The sequence below is a fragment of the Alexandromys fortis genome, unplaced genomic scaffold, assembly GCF_014885135.2.
Source record: "Alexandromys fortis isolate MF-2015 unplaced genomic scaffold, M_Fortis_MF-2015_v1.1 scaffold_25, whole genome shotgun sequence".
In the NCBI taxonomy this organism is placed as follows: Eukaryota; Metazoa; Chordata; class Mammalia; order Rodentia; family Cricetidae; genus Alexandromys; species Alexandromys fortis.
The window spans coordinates 1,423,486-1,433,902 of record NW_026067904.1 but is presented as its reverse complement, the minus strand read 5'-3'; the positions used below and the strand labels follow the sequence as shown (position 1 = coordinate 1,433,902).

The window sequence follows — 10,417 nt, the reverse complement described above, 5'->3', positions numbered from 1 at the left end:
TTTTTTTTTTTTTTTTTTTTTTTTTTGACAGGGTCTCCCTCTGTAAACCAGGCTTGCCTCAAACTTAAAAGAAATTTTCCTGTCTTGGTGTCCCAAGTAAGTGTTGGGATAACAAGCATAAGCTATCAATACTGCTTTTTAGAAATTGATTAGAGTGTGAGTGCACGCAAGTATAGGTGGACACATTCCACACATATGAGGTCAAAGGACAAACTTTGGGGACTGGTTCTCTCCTTCCTGCCATTATAAACTACATCTAGAGCTTTTTATATGAGTGCAGATATCACACTCAGGCTGTCAGGCTTGTACAGCACTGCTTTTATCTGCTGAGCAATCTCCATGACTCTTGTCTTGCTTTCTAAGCAAAGACCTTGGTATGTAGTCCAGGCTGGCCTGAATTTGTGGTCTCAAGTGACCTTTCTATTTCAACCTCCTGAGTTGAGTAGACTTACACCACACTCCCAGACTCAATTAAGTATTTTTTTCAAGACATGGTTTCTCTGTGTAGCTCCGGCTGTCCTGAAACTCACTTTGTAAACCAGGCTGGTCTGCCTCTGCCTCCCAAGCGCTGGGATTAAAGGCATGTACCACCACTGCTCATCTTTAACTGAATTTCTCAATCTGCTATTTTAAAAACTTTTATGGGGGCTGGAGAGGTAGCTTAGCAGTTAAGAGCACTAGCTGCTCTTCCAAAGGGCCTGGGTCCAATTCCCAGCAGACACATGACAGTTCACAACTGTCTGTAATCCAGTTCAAGGAAATCTAGTGTCCTCACACAGACATACATGCAGGCAAAACCCCAATATACATTAAAAAAAAAATCTTAAAAAAGAAAAATCAAAAAACTCTACATGGCTGGTTCTGTGCACACCTTTAATCCAAGTTCATGGGAATCAGAGCCTGTTCTGCATAGTGAGTTCCAGGCTTGCCAGGACTACACAGTCAAAAACAAACAAACAAAAAACAACTATTCTTTATACTTGCTTTTCCAAACAGGGTTTCTTTGTGAAAAGCTCTGGCTGTCCTGGACTCACTTTGTAGAGGAGGCTGGTCTCAATGTCATAGAGATCCACCTGCCTCTGCCTCTGGGATGCTGGAATGCAATGTATGCGCCACCAGACCAAACATCAGTTCTTAATTTCTTTCCAAGCCAGCCCAAGTCATCTGATAACTACCTGTATCTCTCTTGTGTTTCCTTGATCACCTTCTTCAGTTCTTCAACTCTCTCAGCAGTCAGTTTCCGAACAATAACATCTTCAACAGTTTCTACCACTTCTCCTTTCTCACCACGTTTCCGTCTGTGGAAAATCAAACAATAATAAATCCAAATTGAAGTTAAAAGGCTAAGTGTTTCTTTCTACTTGTAGTCTTTCAGCCTTTTCCACCGTTTAATCCTAAGTAACACCCGGTATACCGTTCTCACCCAATTAAGACCGATGTCCATGGTGAACACTTCCCAACTAAACAGATGTGTACCTGGGTCTATACTCACTTTGGAGTCTCAGTAGTCTCTAAGAGCTCTGAGTATTGAGAAGCACAATGCTATGGAAAAAAATGAAAATGTGATAAGCAAGCTTGGAAAGAAACAAGATTTGCAAGTTTCAACAATTAGAATAAGACTAAGTGAATACACCTTTTCAAGACTGTGTTGTTTAGCTGGTCACGGTAGGAGGCAGAGGCAGGGGATCTGAGTTCAAGGTTAGCCTGGTCTACACAGTGAGTTCTAGGACTGCCAGGGATACATAGTAAGACACACACTACTACTATTATTACTAAATAAAAATTAGAAAAAAGTTTGCAATACTTTTTTGCATACATACATAACCAGATTAGCAAATAGTGGGGGGAAAGGAAAACGGTATTTTCTTTTGTTTTTAATTTTTAAATATTTTAAATGTGTTTTGTTTTTTGAGACAAGGTTTCTTTGTGTATCCTTGTCTGTTCTGGAAATCACTCTGTAGACCAGGCTGGCCTCAGACTCACAGAGATCCTCCCCACCTATCAAGTGGTGGGGTTAAAGGCATGTGCCACCAAGACCCAGCTAAGTTATTTATTTTTATTAAATTTAAAATACCTCATCTTAAAAATAGTTTTACTTAAAATTTATTTCGTTTTTGTATCTCTGTATGTATGTTCATATGAGCCCTCAGAGGCCAAAGAAGGTACTGGATGCCCAGAGCCGGGAGTTACAGGTATTGACAAGCCACCAGATGCGTGTGAACCAAACCCAAGTCCTCTACAACGTTAGGTGCTCTGAACCACTGAACCTTCTTTCTAATCCCTTTTCCTTTTTTTTTAAATTGTGTGGAATGTCTGTGTTCACAAGCTCATATGTATGTGTGGGTGTAGGTACATTCATGTGGATACTCAAGATTAACTCTGGAGGTCTCCCTCAACCAGTCTTTACCTCATTCTTTGAAGCAGGGACCAATTAGACCTTGTTTCAACTAGTCTAGAGAGCCAGCTTGCACCAAGGATTACTTACTGCCTTTCCATTCCAAACACTGTAGTAACTGGTGGGCTGCCATACCTTCTTGGCATGCTTGGCATGTAAGCGGGTTTAAGGATCCCAACTCCCATCTCTGGGCTTATACAGCCAATACTTCAACCACTGAGCCACCTCCACAGTCATAATTTCTTTCGGTTTTCTTGAGGCAGGGCTTTGCTACGAAGCCCTGGCTGACTTGAAATTCACCATGTAAACCAGGCTAGTCTCACACATGTTGATATCCTCCTGCCTATCTCCTAATCGCTAGAATTGCAGGTATGTACCACTACACTCAGCCTCTAGCACTGTTAAGTTATTCCCTACTTCATGGTACAGAAAACCTTGTAAACAACAAGGCAGAGCCTGGTAAAGAACCAATTTCATATTCCAATGAGTGTAGAAGAGCATCTGATTAGGAACTTACTTTTTGAGAAAACCAGTCTGGAGGTCGGCCAGGTTCTGCAAAAGGCTTGATTGCTCTGCTAACTGATACCCTAGCAAATGAGAAAAGCCTTATTATACATCAAACAGGAAAAATACGAGGGCAGAGATGGGCTGAGTTCAAAGCTTAGAGTTGATCATTACTTTATCTATTGACTTGTCAGTGCTGAGAATAAAAACAGGTTCACTCACGCACATTAGGTGAGTGCTCCACCAGTTAGAGCTCTAGTTCTGGAATACCTGACAACAGAAAATGACACAACTATATAAAAAGCAATTCAAGGCCTGGTGAAATAGCCCAGTGGGTAAAGGCACTTTCTGCCGAGCCTGATGATATGAACTCAATCACCAAAATCTATGGGGTTTTAGAAGAAATATCAACGCCTACAATTTGTTCTTAGACCTCCCCACCACACACAGTGGTATTCACACACCTATATACACATACATGCACAATGAATTAAAATGCAATAAATCAAGTCTTTACATGCTAGAAAAAAATTCTCCAAATGTATCCAGAGTCTCACATATGTAGACAAATACCAAAACTGTATCCCCAGCCTGGATTAATTCTTTTTTTTTTTTTTTTTTTTTTTTAAGATTTTATGTATGAGTGCTCTATCAACTTTAGGCCAGAAGAGGGCATCAAATCCCACTCTAGATGGTTGTGAGCCAGCATGTGGGTGCTGAGAATTAAACTCAGGACCTCTGGAAGAATAGCCAGTGCTTTTAACTTCTGAGCCAACTAATTCTCCAGCCCAACTTGATTCTTAAAATTATTTTTTTGGCCACTCTCCCTTGAGAAACCAGTACCCATGTTGGTATGTTTTACTTTTATGACTCCTTGAGAAGCCTACACCCCTGTTCTCACCTTCCTTTCTTTCTGAGGCACTCTCTCTCTCTTAACCCTTTATTATGAAACTGTATTTAAAACCTTTATTAACACTTAACTGTTTCTAAGAAACCGCTCTTAAAAGCCTACAACTTTTTGTTTGTTTTTTGTTTTTGTTTTTTTGGAGATAGAGTTTCTTAGTGAAACAGCCCCTGCTGTCCTGGACTCATTTTATAGACCAGATTGGCCTTGAACTCAAAAGACCCACTTGCCTCAGTATTCTGACTACTGGAACTAAAAGTATGCACCAGTCGTTTAAATTTTATGAAGTATTTTTCACTATGTACAATATATACATATTCGAATTAAAAACTTTTGGCTGGGCTGGGTGGCACACACCTTTAATCCCATCACTAGGGTGGCAGAGGCAAGCAGATTTCTGTGAGCTCAAGGCCAGCACGGTCAATATAGTGAGTTCCCAACAGTCAGGCTTATATAAAGTGGCCCTACCCTGAAAATATTATTAAAACATTTTTGTGTTGTAAACAATACCAATCAAAGACAGTTGAAGAGATGGCCCAGCAGTTCAGGTCATTGGCTGTTCCTCCAGAGCACCTTAGTTCAACTCCTATCACCTATGTGGTGGGTTCAAAACCATTTGTTACTCCAGTTCTGGGAATTTCACAACCTCTTCCAGCATACATGTTACAAGCAGGCAAAACTCATACGCATGAAAAATAAATGATTAAAAATTGTTTCTTGGGGCTGAAGAGATGGCTCAGTGGTTAAGAGCATTGCCTGCTCTTCCAAAGGTCCCGAGTTCAATTCCCGGCAACCACATGGTGGCTCACAACCATCTGTAATGGGGTCTGGTACCCTCTTCTGGCCTGCAGACATACACACAGACAGAATATTGTATAAATAAATAAATATTTTAAAAAAATTGTTTCTTAAAAAAAACCAGTGCAGCTGGGTGGAAAAAACAAAAAGTATAGCCAGGTGGTGATGGTGGTCCATGCCTTTGATCCCAGCATTCAGAAGGCATAGGCAGGTCTGGTCTACAGAACCAATTCCAGGACAGTTAGGATTGTTACACAGAGAAACCCTGTCTCAAAAAACCAAAAGTGCTATGAGCTGGCTCAGCTAATAGACATGGATCACCAAACCTGATGATTTTAGTTTGATCCCCAGAATCCATAAGGTGGAAAGAGAAACAAGTCCACAAATTCTGCAAGTTGTCTTCTGACCTCCACACTTGTATGTACACTCACACATGTAAGCACACAAAAATATTAAAAAATCTGTAATGACATATGACTTTATACTTACTAGTATGGCTATAAAAAAAGACAGGAAATATTGTGAAGCAGACAAAAAACTGAAGGGGATAAGTTCAGTTGGTAGAGTGCTGGACTAGCCTGCATGAAATCTTGGTTTGATCTGTACTTCAAAAACTGGGCCTGGGGGGCTGGAGAGATGGCTCAGTGGTAAAGAGAATTGACTGCTGTTCCAGAAGACCCTGGTTCAATTCCCAGCACCCACATGACAGTTCACAACTGTCTGTAGCTCCAGTTCCAAGGGACCCAACACTGACGTCAAAACAACGAACATATAATAAAAATAAATCAATTAAAAAAAACTGGGCCTCATAGTACATGCCTGTAATCATAATATTCAGGGGGGCTGAGGCAGGATCAGGAGTTCAAAGTCATCCCAGGCTACATAGGGAGGAGTTTGAAGCTAGTGTAGCTTAAAAAATAAAATAATGTTAAGCCAGTAGAATATGCTGGAGAAGCAACAGACAGCCTGGGCCATACTTTTTTCTGGATATGGCAGCACACACCTTTAATCCTAGTACTCAGAAGATAGAGATAAGAGAATCTCTGAGTTTGAGGCCAGATGATCTATAGATCAGAGTGGGACTCTGTCTTTTTTTTTTTTTTTTAATATTTATTTATTTACTATGTATACAATATTCTGTCTATGTGTATGCGTGCAGACCAGAAGAGGGCACCAGACCTCAAGCAGGCAATGCTCTTAACCACTGAGCCATCTCTCCAGCCCCGGGACTCTGTCTTTAAAAATTAAAATCAGGGGCTGGAGAGATGGCTCAGAGGTTAAGAGCACTAGCTGCTCTTCCAGAGGTCCTGAGTTCAATTCCCAGCAACCACATGGTGGCTCACAACCATCTATAATGAGATCTGGTGTCTCTTCTGGTATATATATGTTAAAAGAACATTATATGCATAATAAACAAATCTTTAAAAAAATAAAAAAAAATAAAAACCAGGTGGTGGCGGTGCACGCCTTTAATCCCAGCACTCAGGAGGCAGAGGCAGGTGGATCTCTGTGGAGTTTGAGGCCAGCCTGGTTTACAAATTGAGTTCCAGGCCAGGCTCCAAAGCGACACAGAGAAATCCAAAAACCAAATCAAACCAAACTAAGTTTGATGGCTGAAGGTGTAGTAAGATGGCAGAATCTTTACCTAGCATGCACAAAAGTCCCGTGTCCCATCCCCAGTACCTCTACTCTCCAAAATTTGGGGGGATGACGAGATGGTTCAGAGAACACATACTGCTCTTACATAGAGCCAACATCCTGTTCTAGGAACCCATGTCAGATATCTCACAACTGTCTGGAACTCCAGGGACTCTGAGGTCCTCATTTGGCTCCCAGGGGATCCTGCACTCATGTGCCCATATTTTGGCAGTTCCTCATAAACTGTTAGACCCGGAGTTACCAGGTGGCCCAGAGACTCTTTCACCTGGGTGATCTCAGGAGAACTGAAGACACTGTCCACAAAGACTTATTCACACTTGCCCCAAGGTGAAAGCCCGAATGAACATGCAGTTGACATGAACATGCAGTCAGGTAATGAATACAGGCAGGGGATATGCATTTTTTGGATCTATTCAGCCTAGGTTAGACATTATAGTCACTTCTAAAAACAAACAAACAAGCTGGACAGTGGTGGTGCATGCCTTTAATCCCAGAATTTGGGAGACAAGGAAGGTGGATGTGAATTCAAGGCCAACCTGGTTCACAAAGAGAGTTCCAGAGCAGCCAGGAATAGAGAAGCCCTGTCAAGCATGTATTGAACATGCACAGACTTTATTCCCATAACCAGTGGCTCTCAACCTTCCTAATGCTGTGACCCTTTAATACAGTTCCTCAGGTTGTGGTGACTCCCCAACCCTAAGATTATTTTCATTGCTACTTCATAAATGTAATTTTGCTACTGTTATGAATCATAATGTAAATATTCTTGGAAATAGGTGTGCCAAGGGGTCATGATCCCAAGGTTAAAAAACTGCCCTAACCCATTAGCATGCAATGTCACTGTATTAGAGATAACGTGGAGTATTCAAGAGGGTATGTGTTGGCAACATGCAAATACAAGGCATCTTATGTAAAAGAATTGAGTCATCATCATTTTTATAAGCTCAAGGGTCCTGGAACCAATTCTGCACAGATAAGGAAGGGATGAGTCATACTATCATATGACCAATACTAGAAGTATTAACGTATGTTACATGTGCTTAAACCTTTAAAGTGCTATGTTAACTGACAAAAAAGCTAATCCCAGAAGACTACATAGTATACGCACAGGAAATGTTCAGAATAGGCAAATCTACAGGGAAAGAAAGCAGACTGCTCTGGAAAGGGGAGCAGAGGGAAATGTAAAGAGATTTACAGGGATGGCTGCACAGCTTTGTGAAAACAGGAAAAACCAAAAAGGTTTTCACTTTCAGTGGGTTTATTTAATGTGTATATGATCTGTAGTTTGCTGAAGCTAACTACTACATAAAGCTTTAAAGTGACTAACTTAAAGGAATAAATACCCTGAGGTGAAAAATACTCATTCCTGGTTAATTTGATGACACATAGCAAATTCCTGCACCAGGGAGGCAGAGGCAGGCCAGCCTGGTATGCAGCGTGAGCTCTGAGATAGCCAGGGATACACAGAAAACAAAACACGAAAGAAAAACACTCAGTCGTACAGCCCAATAAATCAGGTATCTTAGATTCCTTACCAGTTCTGATCTCCACTCCTCATAACAGAAGATGCTAAACACAACTTCTCTCGGATGGACCATGGCTCTGTCGGGCCAGTACTCAGCAGCTTGTGCTCTGGGAATAAAGGAGGCTTAGAAACCATCACCCATCACTGCGCTAGTTCTAAGTCCCAGAACAGCTAAAAGCCGATATAAAATAATACCCCAGATGAGTGTGGAGTACTAATCCTGGTTCTCAGGAAGCAGAAGCAAGCAGAACTCTGTGAGTGGGGCTTGCCGGGCCTGCATAGTGAGTTTCAAGCCAGCCAGGGTCAGTCTCAAAACAAATAAATCTCAATCTTATTCGAAAAAAAATGTGAAATACTACCATCAACCATTTATTATCACCAAATTTTGATTTTCACCATCCAATGAAATATCACTACTAGCCAGGATACCTGTACAACTGTACAACGAATACGCATTAAGTTGTTCAAATGCCATTTGCTCAAAACACTGTATTTGTTCAAATGCCATGGCTTTAAGGTCTGCTCTCCAAAAAAAAAAAAAAAAAGGCAGTATTACGTTAAAAAAAAAAGTTCCCCAGTTTGAAATCAACCTTATTTCCCAAGATTCCTAGCGGCCACCGGCTTCTACTGCCCACCTCCTACTTTGCATAAAGTTGTTTACCTCTCAGCCCCTCCCCCCCCAACTGCCAGTGAAACCAAAAAAAAAAAAAAAAGGCTGAAAAACACGAAACGCATTTTCCCCACGGCAAAACACGCCCACAGTTAACAGATCTCATCGCGACTACTTCCCACACCTGACTAGAGAAACAACTGAGCCGCAGGGCACTGGGCCCTGCCTTTATATTTACCCTCGAGCGCGCCAAGCACACAAAGGCTTCCCGGCTGTTTCTCTGCAGCCTCGGGTTCATCCCTCCGCCAGGCGGCGGCCATAAGCGCGCCACGGAAGGCAAATCTCTGAAGACCTTGCGCTCCCGACAACCCACTCCTCCCACTCCCTTCGTGCACGACGAAAATGGGCTGCCTTAGCCTCGACTCCACAAAGGCCTTGAACGCAAAAGCTCCGATACTCACTGCCTGTTCCGGTCGCCATTTTGGCTTCGACGTCTTCAACGCTTGCGAAAGATGCAGGGAATTCTGGGAAATACGGTACCAGCGTCTGTTCGCGGTGCCTCCTGGGTAATGTGGGTGGGTCAGTTTCCCTAATAAAATCAGCCTAGGAAATTATTATTATTTTTTTAACGAACAAAGGAAAAGGTATATCAGCTGAAACCTCAAGAAAGAAACGTCTAGATCTAGAGAGAAGTAAAGAGCGAAGCGAGACGAATCCCGTAACGAACATCTACGAATTCCTGACAGTTGTTAACCCGGACCCACATTACTAGAGGTCAACCAGAAGCAGTCTCCCGGTAGTCTCCGCCCCCCTTCGCTTTCTGATTGGCTGGACGAGCTCAGCGCGCATTTTAAAACATTGTACGAGGAACAAAGCTGCGCCTCGTGGGCGGAGTTGTGCTCTCCGCCAGCCAGAGCCTGGGTTCTGCTGCTGGGTGGAAGCTGGGATCGGAGAAGCAGCGAGGTAGACCGTCTTCGGGTAAGTGCGCTTAGGCTGGAGCACGGTTTATCAGCTCTTGCCTGCGTGGCATAGTCCACAGAACGCCCCCGTGTCTTCTCTAATTCCCGAGTTCTCACCGTGATCTTTGGAGTGAGGTTGGAAAAGTACCCTCGGGTTCCTGAAGCGCACCTGCACTGCTAGGCCTGTAGACAGCTTATGGGGAATGCTAGTTATCTCTCGGTGCCAAGTCGCCCTCAGAAATGCAGCTTCGAAGCCGGGCGGTGGTGGCGCACGCCTTTAATCCCAGCACTCGGGAGGCAGAGGAAGGCGGATCCCTGTGAGTTCGAGACCAGCCTGGTCTACAAGAGCTAGTTCCAGGACAGGCTCCAAAAACCACAGAGAAACCCTGTCTCAAAAAACCAAAAAAAAAAAAAAAAAAAAGAAAGAAAGAAAGAAAAAGAAATGCAGCCTCGGGCTGGATTATTCTCATTCTTTCCCCTTAGTTGATAATGGTATTTAGTCGCGACGAAATGTCCTGGGCAAGGTTATTCCACTCATCGGGGAATTGTTTCTAACCCATAAGTTTGCACTTTCTCTGCATGAATGCTCTTCGACCCATTTACTCTTGTCTCTTGTCTTTTAGACGTTGGCTGACTCTCGCTATGTCTCACGGGATCCTTTCTCCGCCAGCGGGCCTACTGTCTGATGAGGATGTTGTAGTCTCCCCCATGTTTGAATCCACAGCTGCGGATCTGATGTCCGTGGTTCGAAAGGACCTGTTGTCAGACTGCTCTGTCATCTCCACCTCTCTGGAGGACAAACAGGTAAAGGAGTTGAGGGGCTTAGGGGCAGAAAATGATACCCTCAGCTTAACAGCTCTTTATACAAGGTAGTATGAGATCAAAGACCAGTAATCCCGAAGAAGTGAAAGATCAATTAAAAATTAAGGGCAAAGCTGGGCCTTGTGGATCTCTGAGGGTAGCCTGGTCTACAGAGTAAGTTAGTGCCAGGACTACACAGAGAAACCCTGTCTCAAAAAGCCAAAACACAAAAGAGGGCAAAGAAGTAGAAAATAGGTAGAAA

General features: G+C 42.9%; 2 protein-coding genes across 3 annotated transcripts in view; one reads left to right on the top strand and one right to left on the bottom strand.

Annotated features, from left to right (window-relative positions):
• The window catches only part of Brd8 (bromodomain containing 8), a 26,715-nt gene extending 17,707 nt beyond the window's left edge, over positions 1–9,008 (bottom strand). The window contains exons 1-5 of the mRNA XM_050134834.1: positions 8,857–9,008; positions 7,796–7,892; positions 2,913–2,982; positions 1,493–1,542; positions 1,176–1,298 (exon numbers count right to left, since the gene is read on the bottom strand). Of these exons, the coding sequence (XP_049990791.1) occupies positions 1,176–1,298; positions 1,493–1,542; positions 2,913–2,982; positions 7,796–7,892; positions 8,857–8,875 (359 nt within the window). The 5' untranslated portion in view covers positions 8,876–9,008. The remainder of the gene's footprint in view (positions 1–1,175; positions 1,299–1,492; positions 1,543–2,912; positions 2,983–7,795; positions 7,893–8,856) is intronic.
• Positions 9,009–9,228: 220 nt separating this feature from the next.
• The window catches only part of Kif20a (kinesin family member 20A), a 9,131-nt gene continuing 7,942 nt past the window's right edge, over positions 9,229–10,417 (top strand). Inside the window, exons 1-2 of one of the 2 annotated variants that reach the window (XM_050134826.1) lie at positions 9,229–9,373; positions 9,978–10,158. In XM_050134826.1, the coding sequence (XP_049990783.1) occupies positions 9,997–10,158 (162 nt within the window). In that variant the 5' untranslated portion in view covers positions 9,229–9,373; positions 9,978–9,996. Of the gene's footprint in view, positions 9,374–9,977; positions 10,159–10,417 lie in introns of those variants that run through there. The other variant, XM_050134827.1, reaches the window with a different exon arrangement.